We start from the raw sequence: 15,060 nt of genomic DNA, 5'->3' as shown, positions 1-15,060 counted from the left end.
GGGGGGGGGGAAAGAAGAGAAATCAAGACTCAGGGGAACAGGGGGGTTTCCAAGGCTCACCATGTTGAAGACTTGGACAAACAAGCTCCATCAGCCAAAGACAGCCGGCCAAGCACAAGATGAAACGGGGGGGTCACTGCGAGGACTGCAGGGCCGCAGTAGGCGATAACGAGAGGGGGGAGGGGAAGGAAGTGGTGGTTTCGAGGTGACGGCGGGGGGCTGAGCTTATTAGAGAGGGATGGTTAATAGCCGTTCCTAGCGACGGTGAATGAACGGGTCAATCAATCATGGATCAGGAATCCTTCCATCCAGTTCTCGCCATCGGTCGTATGACCCGACGCAGTGGAAACCCACGCCTAGCAATGCGGAGAGCTGCAGCGCAATGGCCTGACAGTCCACGATGCAGAAGACGAGGAAAGAGACGGTGACCGAGCGTGAATGGAGAGAATGAAGAGAATGGAGATGGAGAGTCGGAGAGATAGATAATGGAGCGTGTGAGGGGGCAGAATGACGATGACGGCGCACCGACGTGAGGGGATCAGCCCAAGGTTCATTCGTACCTTAATCTCTCTTCTTCGCGCTGTTCTCGGTCGAGATCCTCACCGTCCGTTCCCCTGTCGTGTCACCCCTGTCCAGACCGTTCCTTGATGGTCGAGAAAGAGGGGGGGAGATGGAGAAGGTGAAGGAGGCTTTGGATTCCGTCCTTAACCCAGCGGAAGGGAACAAAAGAGGCGCAGTTGGTCGGCCTGACGGTCCCAATTTCCATCCCAAAGTCAACGCAGCAGAAAAATAGAACAACTACTACTTATACTGCACTTGCATGCAGCCATTGTCAGGTGGATCCCCTCCTTTTTTTTTTAGCCTTTTCTTTTAGTTTTTACCTTTTTTCTTTCTAGAGAAAACTTTAAGCGGTCGGGTACGTGGAAGCAGTGGGACATTCCGGACGATCATTACGTTTCAAGGTCAATGTTGGCTTTGCCTGCAGAAATACGAGAGCGTAGCTGTACACGATCCCACGGCCCATCCGCCAGAAGATCCCCCAAACCCATATCAATCAGCTTATCTCCTCGTCCTCGTCTTCATCGTCACTGCCAAAGATCGCTTTGAACACCGCCTCACCCGGCCGCTCCGCCTCCAATGCTTCGTTGCGCTCTGGCTCAACCACAATGGGCGCATGCGTCGGGGAGGCCGAGTCGGCAGGCGCAAGAGATCCACCACCGGCCTCGAGCAGGAGTTGATTCATAACATCCCGCGACACCAATGCCTTGGGCCCAGAAGCGGTCTGGTACCCAGCCGACTGGAAGCGCCCCCCAGGCGTTGCGGCTTCGGTGCGCCCCGATGGCTCACCGGGATCCAGTTGGACGTGGTCGGGGGGCTGAACATTGAATCGTTTGCAGAGCAGCCGCGTCGGGTAGAAAGAAAGGCTGCTCCGAGTCATTGGGCCAAACATACCAATCTTAGCAGCCTCCACTGCGGGGTCCTCGGGTTTCGCGGCCGGCTTGCTCAGGAGAGTTTCGGCAGAGGGCGATCCGTCCGGCTTGTCGGACGACCCCTTGGGCCCAGAACTCGCAGAGGTGAATCGCGAGGCCATGATCCCGGACATGGGCTTGAAGACTTCCGCCGCTCGCGTGAACTCATGTAGCTCCGCCGCCCATTCATCGGTAGTGGACCCGGGCACCCGGTCCGGAAGGCTGTCCCTCAGCCCGGCTCGTACTTGGAGGAACGTTCGGTAGCGGTCCCGCTTGCCCGGGTCATCCGCGTACGGCATCCAACCACTGGCGGCGCGCGTGAGGGCCTGAACAGCAACCTGCTTGTCCAGTTTAGGCACCAGATCCCACAAATCCTTCCGCTTCTGCGCCTCGGAGAGCTTGTAGCCCTTGGGAGCCTTCTCACTGAGAGCCGGCGGCAGATCGGTCTTCCCCGTAAGCTTCATGATCCTTTCCCGAGCCTCGGGCGTCATCCAGTCGAATATGGACTTTCCAGGAAGTTGGGTTTCTCCCAAGAGCGCAGCTCTCGCCGTAGGGTCCAAGGAAGAAGCTTTGGCTGCCTCTGCCGTGGAGACATAGCTCGAAACGTCTCTCTTCTCTGTTGGTGTTTTGCTAGATTTCCAATCTTTGGGGATCTCCGGTGGCGCGTACTTTTTCTCCTGCGAGGATATGGAGAGGCTGGAGATGCCCTCCGCCAGCAAGAATCCCTCCAAAGGCAAGCGGCCATCGGTACACTTCCGAAAGCCGGCAGAGCCCTTGGCAGCCATAACTCTTTTCGGGATATATACCGGTTTGTTGCTTATGAGAGGATTGGACGCGCCTGTCAGGGATCTCGCATCCTCCGTAGGTTTCGTCTTCTTTTTCTTCTTTTTGTCTCCCCCAATGACTCGGTTGTAAGATATCTGCGGGCCCAACGAGTAGGGATCCTCATCATCTGAGCCGGTATCATTCAACACTCCGACCCCAAACCCTCCGCGGCGGGGCTCTTTCGTCTTGGATTGCTTCGGTTTTCCCGGGGCCATTAGTCGCTTTCCGAAGAAGGAATCAGCGTCCTCCTCGTCGGACTCATTCCCTCTTGCTTGTTGGGAATCAAGGCGGGCCTCTCCCTCATACCCGAGTCCTTTGTGGTCAGTTTTGTGGACGAAGGCAACCATCGGTGGGTTCTCAGGAGCGAAAAGATATGTCTTGTCGGCTTCTCCGTCGCGTTGGCCCGGGCCTTCACCAAGGTTGGCTTTACGTCGCACCTTAGGCCCGATACCCTGGCCCTCTCGCCATCCCATCTTCTTCAAAAGCTTCACCCCCATCGTTTCCCCGCTCGTTTTCAGAAGGTCCATCAACCCTTTTCGGCGCGCCAGGTCGGCATCCGTAGAACCAAACCCGGAATACTCATCGGTCGTCTGTAGTCTCTTGGCCTCTTCCGCCTCTCGAACATCCTCCTCATCCATAAAGTCTTCCGGTCGTTGCTGGCGAACGTCCTTGGCGCGGTTCTGGCGCGAGGACACAAAGGTTGCTGGGGTCCATCCTTCCTTCGACCCGACGGTGTTGAAGTACCTGAAGACGGGCCACCTTTAGTGTGCTGTCCAACGCGATCCATGAATCGTGAGCTCACCCGGCACTGAAACCACCGGTGAAGGCGCCATGTAAGCGTTTCCTTCCCCGGTCATCGGTTACCTCCTGCTTCCAGATTGGGGCGTACGATCCGTCGTCTCGGACGCTGTCGTCGAGCGGAGGCAGGGGGGTTCCGTAGAAGGCATAGGGGGATTGGTGCGCCTGCAGGTCCGCCTCGAAGGCGGCACGGTTCCTTTTACTGGCCATGACGGTAGGTGCGACTCAAGGGCGCAGCATGGCGGGTGCTGATGTTGGCATACCATCAGTGTCTGTAATTCCGAAACTACGCGCATGAGGTGGACATACCTCTATCGCACAGAAATCTACCGCCAAGATGAGGGAATGAACGTCCTAGTGGGTAGGAAGGAGAATGCGGACGGATGAGGGAGCGGAACTAGAGGAATGGCCGACGCATGGCAGAGGAGGAGTCGGGCGGAAGACATGTGACAAGGCGGCCGTCGAGACAATTGGCGTGCACCGCCACTGTGTTGTGGCTGAAAACGGAGTCGGCGGATGCCCGTGTATTGCACAAGCTCATTCCATCATACATATTTGAGGAGTAAGGACCAAGGGAGTGGTACCCAGGTGGAAGGGTGATCGCAGTCCAGAAACCAGCCACGTGCGGGACTGGTGGTGGCTGCTCGTGGATGGGATGGCTGGGGGGGGGGGGAAACTATATATTTATTCTCATACTCCGTAGTGAGTATGTATGGTTCTGGGCAGGCTGTTCTCGGAGGGTCCGCGGCGACGCTCCGCAAATCCCAAGGACCACGGGGCGGGTGACAGATCCAACACCACCACCCGGAAACAGACGAGCATCTGATGTCGTCCCTGCGACCGAACGTGCTTGGCAGATAATCTGGGCTCATCCGACCCAACTTAATTTGGACCGTCCAGCAGGAAACTGTCAGGACCTCGGAGTGGTGATGATGAGGCCCCTCGGCCAGCTGATCATGCCCATCCGTGCCCAAAACACCGAAAGTCCGACGTATCAACGGCTCTCGTTCCACCTGGCAGGCTGGCAGGCTGGCAGCAGGGCCAAAGGGCTCTTCTCCATTCGACCTGCAGGTTGACCGAGGGAATTGCCGGGGAGGCAACTGCTTACTCTGACCTACTACTACTACTACTACTACTACTACTACTACTACTACTACTACTACTACTACTACTACTACTACTACTACTGCAACTACTGCATATCCCCGGGGAAAGGGAAAGGGAGCAAGCGATGATGGGGGAAGATGAAGTAAGGTAACTCACGATGAAGGATGGAAATGGCTGGATGGAAATTGCGATTTCTTTTCCCCTGCGTAACTTGATGCAAAGGCCCTGGTGATTCCCACCAGAACCCATGCAGCAGCAAATACGAGAGGTCGCATGGGACATAATTTCCCACCCTCTCAGGAGACCCGAGCAAGTCGTTCATATAAAAAGACGCAACGAGGAAGAGGAGCCTAGGAGGAGTATTATTAGTATGGCTGTCACACTCAGTTCACTTCCATCCATCCCACCCGTGAACATCCAAGACAACACCACCCGTACACATTCCTGCTAAGACACACCAGCCAGACCCAAACGTCAAACCCCATCGGATAGTCTCGACGCTATCCCCTCTTCTGGTGCTATTCCTGGCTGGCTTGTCCGGTCCTGGCCTGGTCTGGTTTCTGTCTTTCTCCGCAGCCGCATCCCAGGCTCCCAGCGTCAATTCAGCTCCTCCTCTCCGGCCTCCCGACTCTTTCCCTCCCTCCCTCTCGACCCAGTCCGTTCCCACATTTCTCTCTGCAATCGCAAATTCCTCTCCTCTCTACTAATTCCCCCCCACCCCTTTCGCTCTTTTTTTATCTTCGCCTCTCCTTTTTCTCCTCTCAACTCGTGGTGTCTTCCTCCCCCCTTTTTTTTGCTCCATTTACCTGCTTCATCGTCCGTACATGGGGGATTGTCGAGACGTTCTGCCGGAACGGATCCACGCTGGCTGTCGCTTCCCTCGAGCGCTCCGTCAGCCAACGCCATCTCCCCCACTCGCTCCCCGACCGGTCGTTTGGCCTCCCCTTGGGCTGCGTCCGCCCTCACGCGAAACCCCCCTCGATCAGCAAGTGGCCTTAGGGTGAATGAGGCGCTCTGAATTGTGGTTGGCTCGGAACTCGTCGTTAATTTCGTGCCCATCGTGATGTCCACGGCTGCTCCTCCCACTGCGTCACCCTCCGTCGTCCGCAGCCAGTCCACCTCCTCCCGGTCTTCCTCCTATCGTCCTCCTTCATCTGATCCTCCTCACCGAACCCGAAGTGTTGCGGTCCGACCCGCGACTGCCTCCCAGCCCTCTCCGCAACATCACCATCACCCCCATCACTCCCAGAATCGGTACTCGCACTCGTACTCCAAGTCTCAGTCCTATGACCGCCGCCCTCCGTCGAATCAAGCCGTGTTCGACAACATAGCCCGTCGCGATCTCGAAGCCTCTCGCGGTGCCCAGCCCGTGCCTTCCCGTCGGAATTCCTCCAGAGAACGGTCCCAGGAGCGCCCCTCCACCTCCTATCGCACCGAACAATCCTCCAATAAACACCACCGGAATCTGTCAGTGCAAGGCCATCAACGGGACAGCATAGACATGGCTACTGCGGGGCCCATCATGGCGGAGGGCGTTGCAGGACATTCGCAGGCCGCCGCCGCCCATTTGCATCCGGCTAACTCGGTGCAATCGAAGCGTCGCACGATGATCACAACCCCGTCGGGTCAATGGGCGTTGGGCAAAACGCTGGGTGCCGGTAGTATGGGCAAGGTAAAAGTGGGAAAGAACATGGAGACTGGAGAACAGGTGAGTGGTCAATCTGTCCTTTGGATGCCTGAATGAACACTGATTGCGTTCAGGTGGCCGTTAAAATCGTACCCCGGCAGTCCACCGAGGAACACCGCAGCTCGCGCGAGGCCGAAAGAGCCGATCGCTCCAAAGAAATCCGAACTGCCCGTGAAGCGGCCATTGTCAGTCTCGTAAACCACCCGTACATCTGTGGGATGCGGGACGTGGTGCGGACCAATTACCATTGGTATATGCTGTTCGAGCTTGTCAATGGGGGGCAAATGCTGGACTACATTATTTCCCACGGGAAGTTGAAAGAGAAGCAGGCCCGAAAATTTGCCCGTCAGATTGCCAGTGCGTTGGACTATTGCCACCGCAATAGCATCGTGCATCGGGATTTGAAGATCGAAAATATCCTGATCAGCAAGACCGGAGACATCAAGATCATCGACTTTGGCCTCAGCAATCTTTTCTCGCCGAGGAGTCTTCTGAAGACATTCTGTGGTAGTCTCTACTTTGCGGCTCCGGAATTGCTTCAGGCTCGGCAATATACCGGGCCGGAAGTGGATGTCTGGAGTTTTGGAATTGTTCTCTACGTCCTGGTCTGCGGTAAAGTGCCATTTGACGATCAAAGTATGCCTAAGCTTCATGCGAAGATCAAGCAAGGTGTCTTCGAGTACCCACCAGGGCTCACAACAGGTTGGTTCAGCCCCCATACCATTGATCCCACAATATTATCTAGAAAATCAATACTAATACTAAAATACCAGAATGCCGTCATATCATTTCGCGCATGTTGGTGACTGATCCCAAGCAGCGTGCTAGTTTGGCGGAGATTATGAATCATCCGTGGATGAACAAAGGCTTCAACGGACCACCGGACAACTACCTCCCATACCGTGAACCGATACAACTTCCCCTGGATCCGGAGGTCATTGAAAAAATGACTGGATTTGATTTTGGGCCGCCGGACTATATCTCGGCCCAACTGACCAAAATCATCGAGTCGGAGGATTACCAGCATGCCGTCAAGGCCATGGCCCGCGAACAACCCGCTCCCAGCCACACTGAGAAAAAGCGCGGAGTGTTCGACTTTTACAAGCGACGGAATTCGGCTAGCAGAGACACGTTGTCCACCCCCTCCGCAGAGGCGGTTCAATTAGGCAATGATCCGGTCAACGCCTACAGCCCCCTCCTGTCCGTCTACTATCTCGTAAAAGAGAAACTTGACAGAGAGAGGGTCGAGACGAACCCTGGTGCGCTTGGTGTTCCACATGCCGCCGGGGACTCGATGCTCCAGATGCCAGATCTCCCCGCGCCAGAAGCGGCTCACACCAACCAGTACCACGTGCCCGGAGAGAAGGACACTGGAAGAAGATCTCGTCCTAGGGCAAGGACTCACGGCGACGACGATATTGCAGATGACATTAAAAACCTTCATCTGGGCCCGCAAACAGGGCACTCGCCTGCGCCCCCTGCATCGCAACCAGAGACCCCGGTGAAGAAAGAGAGCACCGCAGCGGGTATCTTAAGACGATTCAGCACACGGAGAACCAAGGAGCGTAGCCGCGATCCGGAACGTGGCAGAATGGGGAGCCCCCACACGCCATCATTGAATGTCCAACCGCCAGCCGACTCCGCATCTCCTCTATCCAGAGGCTTCAGTGTCAAGAGAACCAGACGTGCGGACCCGTCGCCGACGGCTGTCCACCCGGGGAGTAGTCAACCACAACACCAAGATCTTCTCAAAGCTCCAGGATCGGCCGAGCCGGCCTCGCGGTCCAATAAGTTCTTAGAGAGATCGGCAAGTGTGAACTCGGCTGACTACCGAGCCCGCCGCGCCCGCAGGCAGGAAGCAGAAGCAGCTGCCCAACCACCTCCGACAAGCGGTTCCGACTATGCGAATGTGCAGAAAGAATCCACCCCCGGGAAAGAGCCTAAATTGACCCGCACCCACACCCATACGGCTCGGACCATGTCACTCGGCCATGCTCGTCGGGAGAGCATCCAGGCCCGGAGGGCTAGGCGAGAAGCCACGCGGGAGGCTAACGTCCCCGAAGAGACCGACGCAGACATAACAGGCGCAGGCACGGCACTGGAAAGTGCGAATGAAGGAGAGGACCTTTCCAAACCCGTCTACCTCAAAGGCCTCTTCAGCGTTTCAACAACAAGTAGCAAACCTCTGCCCGTCATCCGGGCAGATATCATTCGGGTTTTGAAACAGCTCTCGGTGGACTATGTCGAGATCAAGGGAGGTTTCAGCTGTCGTCATGCACCGAGCATCGACCTGGACAAAGTCGTGGATGTCGGGCCTCCGAGCCCAGACCGCCAGGGACACCTGTCCGGCCATCGCCGCCGCATCAGCTTTGGAGGGTTTCTGAACCACGAGGAGCGAGATGATTCACGGCACCACACGCCTCGGGCCCAACGTCGAACTCGAGCACCACCGGATCAGAGCTTCGTGACCAACTCCGAAGGTTCGGATGAGGATGATGGCTCACGGGACCACCGGGATAATGTGGTGGTGGGCGAACGTGTCATGGGCGAGACCACAACCCGTGTGCAGAGCGATACGGGCGAGAACCTGATCCTCCGATTTGAAATTCTGATCGTCAAGGTGCCGCTATTCTCGCTGCATGGTATTCAGTTCAAGAAGGTTGCCGGTGGCATGTGGCAATACCGGGAGATGGCCAAGAAAATTCTAGACGCCTTAAGACTTTGAGGTGCCTTTGGGGGATGGGGTGCGCCTGTACGAGGGTTTAGTTTCATTTACTCGGGCCGGTCGGTTCGAACCATGAGCATTTGCATGAGCATCACGTGTCTCTTTTGTTCCGTTTTTCCTTTCTTATGTCCACTTTCGGTCTGCATTATCCCTGAGCTGGCTCATCGTCCCCGGTACCGGTTTGTCATGGTGTACATTAGAACCGAGCAAGGATGCATCATGGATTTCAGTGAGTTGTTTCTGATTCATGTGATTATTGGCCTGTTGTATACTGTCCTGGGCCGTTTCCTTATGTTTTAGTTCTACTTGTGCTGGTCCGAACGGCTACGAAGAGTTACCAATACGTAGAATCCAGGCCACACCATATGATAAGATCGGTGGATTTGGCACATCATGGGAGTCGTTGGCCATTTACTTGCATGTATGGGGCTGTCATTCACAAGAAGCCAGAGCCCTTTAGTCCATAGCATGAAGACTAGCCCCTAAACGCAGACCCTAGCTCGTGCTAGCCTCCGAGCTTAGTTACACAACATCCACATTGCTCGTCATGATTATAAACCGATCCAAGTAGACAGGAGACAGTAGACAGTAGGCATGAGACAGTGCTTAGGTACACTGGAGTACTCCATCATCTACTACTACCAGTGTGAGCTTGTGGAGATACTGTAGGGTCTTGGTGCATGAAGGCTCGGACAGGGTTTTTGTGAGATAAATAAAGTGCTGAAGGGCCTCCTTTACCAAACTGCAGAGTGTAACTTGAATTTAAAGGTTTGGTAGAAGTGTTCCAGCTGGTGGATGAATTCTACTAGGTGTTGTTGTTGGTGCTTGCTCAATCTTGTCATGGAGTATTTACTATAGCTATTCCAGGGGTCATTTGGTGGTAAGGAAACCCAACAAGAGCAAGGAAACTGGGATTGCAATTCAGGCTGACGTCTTTCTGGATCCGAATATGGATATGTTACTACTGTTGTAACAACTCCCTTTTCGATTGATATTCAGATATTCAGCTGTTGAATGTCACATTGGATATCATTATATTATGGAGTTAGTTCCATTTAATTACAGTACATTAAATGTAGTTAACAAGTTAGTGCGACTTATTACCCTCACGCCGCAAGCATGATTCAGGGAGTGGTAGGATGTGACTGTAAAACTAGTCAGTTTAATTTCTACTATGTACCGAATATTAAGAGAAAAGAAAGCATGTTCTACTAACTGTGCTAGGCAGTCAGACAAGTAAGCTTACCTACATGTCTCTTTCTTCTCTACAACAAACGATAAATCAAGTCTACTGCCTAAGCATCCAACCATAGGTTCGTAACTTCGTTACGAGCACTGACTTATTTAATGTCAACTTGAACTTAAAGTTCCTGACTGTCTCAGTCAACTATATCTCTCGAAGCCCAAAACTTACCTTCAAGAGCGTTGTATAAGCCTCGATATTCTAGTGGTATACTAGTTAGCCAGTTGGCCCCTTAGCGCAATCCGCTGCCGGGGGCGTCCTCGGCTAGGGAGGCTAGGGGTCCGCTATAGGGCCGAAGTATAGGGCGTAGGAAGGGACAACTGAAATGGTTTAGCAGTCTGCACCATCGCATCCCCTGTATAATCCTTTATGCTAGGTTGCTGCCAGAAACTTGGACTGTACTCATATTAAACCCTTTCAAGAAATAGATAATCGTCAAATGTTATTGACAACTAAGCCATCCAGCCTACTGACAAACAACACATCATCTTGACATGCTTAGTCACCAGCGCGGATATCGCGCCAAAGCTGCCATTCAAATCGATCGAGAAAGTTCGACACGCTCTCCTGTCTCCACCAAGGTGTTTATTTAGATTTTAACTGCTAGATCTGATTTAGAATATATAGTTCTATAGGTCTGCGTCTCTTTTTAGGTTTAATTCGATGAGTTTTGCCATGCGTTCTGTTATCACTCCCTGCTAAGCGATATCTCTCAGTTCAGTTGATCTCACCAAGCTGCATTCCTATTGGCCAGATAAGAATTCCCTCCGCCACCTGCGCCTCTGATATCAAATCCAGAACAACACAAGCATATAATAACTGAGATTCAACTATTAGACTTGCTTCTTGTACTGCTATAAATTCTCCAGACTGCAGTTTAAACTGAATCTCAATCCAGATGAAATAATTCAATATAAATCACAATTGAAGATATAAAGACCCAATTTAGTTTTTGTTATAAACCAGCTGACTAATAATTTTCTTAAATTGGTTAGTCTAGTGTTAGTGTCCCCTTTCTAACTTTAAGATTGATCGCATTCTTACTCTTTCTCAGCAACCACACTTTTGATGTTGTTCCCAGCGCGTTCCTGCACTGATTAGGTGTATAAGCCAGTTCCTTGCTATTTCAATCTGCCTGATTTTCCAGTTACTCTTTTATCATGGTCATTGACCTGACGCAGGATTCTGATTCGGAGGGCAGAATCGACGAGGTGAGTTAGTGCCTATTTACCTGTCTTTTCCTAGAGAAAGGCTGTCTACGTGTTGTTGGGTCTGTTCTTTTATCTTTGTGGTTCGCCGCCATCTAATCTCTTCATCTACCTCCGTACCTATGTTGTAAAAGGTAGCCGCCATATTGCATTACCAGTCGCCCTAATTTTATTGGGGGTGATTGTATCACTCTGCTTTGCATTTTCTTTTTCTTTTTGATCTATTACTTCTCGGTCTCCTGCAGCACCCCTGTGCTATGATTCTGCTATGATGGTCAGCTGACTTGATACCTCAGTACGCGCCTTCCCCAGCAGGGCTACTACAACCCGCTCCTGCTGCACCGTCTCTTCAGCCTTCTTCATCTCCCCCCCTATTGCAACATGACAGATCCAGTTTCCTCACAACCCTCACTCACCGCATTGCTTCTGCAGTACCAGCGAAGAGGAAAACTGAAGATGTAGATTCACTGCTCGCGGCGTTTCAAGCTCCACGGCCGCATTCACTGCAGCGGTCGTTATCTCAGCCACAGGAGTCGAACAACACCGCTAAGCAACTCCAGAATCGTCACGTCTCCTACGATCAGGATGGACCAAAGAACGCCATGCACATCCAGCACCCCGTCATGAGCACACGTCGACCCTCCCCATTTAGTGTCAGTGCCGCCGGACAACTTTACCGCGATCGTGATTCGACTGAGGATGAAAAACGTATTTTCATCAAGAGACCGTCTTTCTCATACACTACACCAAGCCCCGGTCCAACCTTCGCCCCCAGTTCACTCAGTGTAGTGATTCCCTCGCCATCTCAACGCCAGAAATTGGAACTCGCTGCCGCAGAATTGATATCCGCACCATCTCCTATTGGGCTCTCGGAGACATTCTACCCCACTGACGCCTACGAGAAGCGCGCGGTGAAAGGTGCCTACCCGATTGCCCGAAAGGTCAGACGGGCGGACATTCCCTTTGAAGTTGGTACTGTCGGACCTCTCCTCACTTCCAAGCCAGACATCACTGCGCAGCTGCGCCAAACCCTTCAGCGAAAGCTGGGCAAGATCCAGGGGCCGGCAGTGACGTTTGCGCCGGGGGATGAGCATCTGCTGGCGCAATTCGCGGCGAACTTTGAGTTTGTAAACGCTTACAAGACCCGTCAGGGGGTGACACCTGTGCCCGAGGAATTTAATGCGGGGTGTTCCTGTACCGGGTTCTGTGATCCGGCGAGATGCCTTTGTCTCAGTAAAGAGGAAGAGACTAACGATTCAATGGTGCCATATAAACGGGCTGAGGATGATGCACGATTGTTGGTTCTGACCCCCGAGTTTCTGAAACGGAAAGCGATGATCTATGAATGTAGTTCGCGGTGTGGGTGTGATGAGCAGTGCTGGAACCGGGTTGTGCAGAATGGACGGACGGTGCGGTTGGAGATTTTCAACACCGGCAATCGAGGGTTTGGTATGTCACCTGATGGTAGTCACTTTCCAACTGATTGAGTACTAACTAAAGAAAAGGTCTCCGCTCCCCGGACCGAATTCGCGCTGGCCAGTTCATTGACTGCTACCTGGGTGAGGCCATCACCAAGGAAGTCGCCGACATCCGTGAAGACATCGCCACCTCGCAGAATGCCCACTCGTATCTCTTCAGTCTGGATTTCCTTATCGCTGAAGAGGACAGCAAGTATGTCGTGGATGGCCACAAATTCGGCGGTCCCACCCGCTTCATGAACCATTCATGTAACCCAAATTGTCGGATGTTTCCTGTGTCTCGGAACCACGCAGACGAGTATCTGTACGACCTTGCCTTTTTTGCTCTCAAGGATGTACCTCCCATGACGGAATTGACGTTCGACTATAACCCCGGCTGGAATGAAGTCAAAAAGGTCGATCCCAATGCGGTGCAATGCCTTTGTGGGGAGAGTAACTGCCGCGGTCAGCTTTGGCCAAACCAACGAAAGACGAAGGGGATGAGATAATTTTCTATCTCACATCTCCACACCTTTCATTTCCATCACGTTATCATACACTTGCATTGCGTGGAGCAGTTGATTGGTTACGCTTTCACCAAGACCGGCGCAGGCGTGTTCTTCATTATTTCCTGGGTGTTGGTTCGTTCAGCATAGCGTGAGAAGAAAAACGCCTTGATTCTTCTTGCATTGCATTGGGAATGGTTACGTATTATGCATTGCATTACTCCAGTTTTCTCGAGTCCATATTATCGATGGATTAGGTTGTTTCCTTTCATCTCGTGCTTCTTCTACTCGACATGATACCCCCGGCGGTGCATTTACCCAGTTCGTTAATATCACTGCATGCGTCGGCGCTGGCGCGGATGCTTTGTCTTATGGAGTGGTGGGCACTGGCTGCATTGGTTACCATTGCACTCGACTACTGTCACATTTTATCTCTGTGCTTATTCAGTGTATCTAGTATTTAGCATAATCGGGCAATCATTCAATGCTGGAATAGACTGGACAAGTAAGATGAATAAGTCAATTAGTAGAATAGGATGGAGGGATTCAATCAAGAATCTTATTGATCAAAGAGATAAAGAAATAGATAAAAGAAGAAAAATGTTGGCAAAGAAAACCAACTCTAAAGACGCCATTGCCCATTACCCCAACTCCGTCCAAACCAGGTATTCGGCCTATTTCAATTCGCTCAGTTCATGAACAACCCAGGTGGAGAGCATTGCACCCTGGTAGATCAAGTCAAATAAATCAAAATCAAAGCGTAATTAGCTCCCAGGGAGCCGAGAAAAGCAAAGCAAAGCAAAGCACCAGGAATAACAGCCCTTATTAAACCCAAGTGGCAAAGCAAAGCAAGGGAGAAACAGAGACATTTTCGTCGGCAAGGCTAGCCACTCCCCTCCAGGACCTCGAAAATGCCGCCCATGACGAAGCGTGGTTGCGCAACGGACAAACTTTGTGTCGAGGAGCGATCGCCCACCATCGACGAGCCGGACGAGAAGACACTGGCGTCCATACTATCCATGGAAAAGCCGAGTGGATCCACCGGGCGCGGCTCCATAAGATCTAGACCCTGCCGCTCGATGGCGTCTTCGTCGCATCGAGACCGTTCCTCGCACAGGGCTAGGTCAACCTTGGAGGGGCGACGACGGAGGAGCATCAACGAGGGACGACGGAGGAGGGACGAGTAGGAGAGGCGGAAGGGGCTTTGGCTGCGACTGGAGGGGGAGGAAGTATTGTTGTGGCAGTGGTGGTGGTGGTGGCCATTCAGGTTGATGGGGTCGCGAGTGAGACTGAGGCGGTGGTGGAAGCGGCGGAAGGGGTAGGGCGACGAAGTGGGCGAGGAAGTGGGACTGGCGGTAGTGGAGCTGAGCGGAGTCGGTGTCGTAGACGAGGACGACGGACCGACGGGAGGATGGGGAGGGACCGTCGAGGCGGTAGTGGAGGTTATCGACATGGAGCAACAGTCGGCGGCGCAGGCTCGTTCGGAAGGGAACGAGGTGTGCAGCGAGAGCCCGTGCGAGGAGGGTTGATTGGAGCGCATCGTGGCCGAATTTCAAGGGTAAATAAAGAACAAGAGACAGCGATGGAGGGACGGTGAATGGCGATCAATGACGACTCAGATGGGAGAGGGAGTGAATAGAAACCGAGTCGGTAGGGGCGGGGGGGGGGAATGAATTGTTCTCAATAGTGATGATGTCAAAGCCGAGGGAAAGATTGGCGAGGGAAACGGGGCAGCGAGTCGGGAGGAAGTTGGAGTGTAGATATAGTGGATTATATACTGGTCAGGTGCCTCCGTCAAGGCCGCGTGGAAGAAGCCGGTTCTCGATCGGTAGGTTTGTGGTGGGGAGACAAGCGGCGAAAGAGCCAGAGATCGATCCGATGGCTCCGACAATGAGGACAAGATCAGGCACAGGCACCGAAGAGGTACTGAGAAGGTACTGAGGAGGTACGGAGGGGATGATAGTACGTCAGTCACGATGAGGCCTCATGGCTGAGAGGCGAGTGAAGCCCGTGACAGCAGCAGCAGCGACAGAAC

At 53.1% G+C, this 15,060-nt stretch overlaps 7 protein-coding genes across 7 annotated transcripts in view; 4 read left to right on the top strand and 3 right to left on the bottom strand.

The window, feature by feature from the left end:
• The window catches only part of BO80DRAFT_438081 (uncharacterized protein), a gene marked incomplete at both ends in the record, with an annotated part of 1,281 nt that extends 1,218 nt beyond the window's left edge, over window positions 1-63 (bottom strand). The window contains one exon of the mRNA XM_025721026.1: window positions 61-63. Within this exon, the coding sequence (XP_025571357.1) occupies window positions 61-63 (3 nt within the window). The remainder of the gene's footprint in view (window positions 1-60) is intronic.
• Window positions 64-940: 877 nt separating this feature from the next.
• Window positions 941-3,733, bottom strand: BO80DRAFT_428540 (putative G-patch domain protein). Its single transcript, XM_025720275.1, has 3 exons — window positions 3,402-3,733; window positions 3,097-3,340; window positions 941-3,038 (listed from the first exon to the last, which is right to left on the bottom strand). Exons 2-3 carry the CDS (start codon window positions 3,300-3,302, stop codon window positions 1,055-1,057), a joined length of 2,190 nt encoding a protein of 729 aa, XP_025571356.1. The 5' UTR covers window positions 3,303-3,340; window positions 3,402-3,733; the 3' UTR covers window positions 941-1,054.
• Window positions 3,734-3,754: 21 nt separating this feature from the next.
• Window positions 3,755-4,182, top strand: BO80DRAFT_200367 (uncharacterized protein; the record flags this gene model as incomplete). Its single annotated transcript, XM_025714201.1, has 1 exon — window positions 3,755-4,182. A coding segment is annotated over one exon (414 nt), but the record flags the coding sequence as incomplete, so codon positions are not given.
• A 690-nt stretch (window positions 4,183-4,872) lies between these two features.
• kin1 (putative serine/threonine protein kinase Kin1) lies at window positions 4,873-8,762 on the top strand. The gene is made up of 3 exons (XM_025714202.1): window positions 4,873-5,907; window positions 5,961-6,588; window positions 6,660-8,762. Exons 1-3 carry the CDS (start codon window positions 5,263-5,265, stop codon window positions 8,609-8,611), a joined length of 3,225 nt encoding a protein of 1,074 aa, XP_025571354.1. The 5' UTR covers window positions 4,873-5,262; the 3' UTR covers window positions 8,612-8,762.
• A 2,252-nt stretch (window positions 8,763-11,014) lies between these two features.
• Window positions 11,015-13,028, top strand: clrD (histone-lysine N-methyltransferase Clr4; the record flags this gene model as incomplete). Its single annotated transcript, XM_025716177.1, has 3 exons — window positions 11,015-11,065; window positions 11,416-12,511; window positions 12,568-13,028. 3 exons carry the CDS (start codon window positions 11,015-11,017, stop codon window positions 13,026-13,028), a joined length of 1,608 nt encoding a protein of 535 aa, XP_025571353.1.
• Window positions 13,029-13,125: 97 nt separating this feature from the next.
• BO80DRAFT_200247 (uncharacterized protein) lies at window positions 13,126-13,816 on the top strand. The gene has a single exon (XM_025714198.1). The coding sequence runs from the start codon at window positions 13,365-13,367 to the stop codon at window positions 13,722-13,724; it is 360 nt and encodes a 119-aa protein (XP_025571352.1). The 5' UTR covers window positions 13,126-13,364; the 3' UTR covers window positions 13,725-13,816.
• Window positions 13,817-14,849, bottom strand: BO80DRAFT_200362 (uncharacterized protein). The gene has a single exon (XM_025714200.1). It carries the CDS (start codon window positions 14,563-14,565, stop codon window positions 13,909-13,911), a length of 657 nt encoding a protein of 218 aa, XP_025571351.1. The 5' UTR covers window positions 14,566-14,849; the 3' UTR covers window positions 13,817-13,908.
• Window positions 14,850-15,060: the final 211 nt, after the last annotated feature.

Source organism: Aspergillus ibericus (assembly GCF_003184845.1).
Source record: "Aspergillus ibericus CBS 121593 unplaced genomic scaffold BO80scaffold_49, whole genome shotgun sequence".
In the NCBI taxonomy this organism is placed as follows: Eukaryota; Fungi; Ascomycota; class Eurotiomycetes; order Eurotiales; family Aspergillaceae; genus Aspergillus; species Aspergillus ibericus.
Note: the sequence above shows the minus strand (reverse complement) of the source record. Positions and strands in the feature narration are given on the sequence as shown.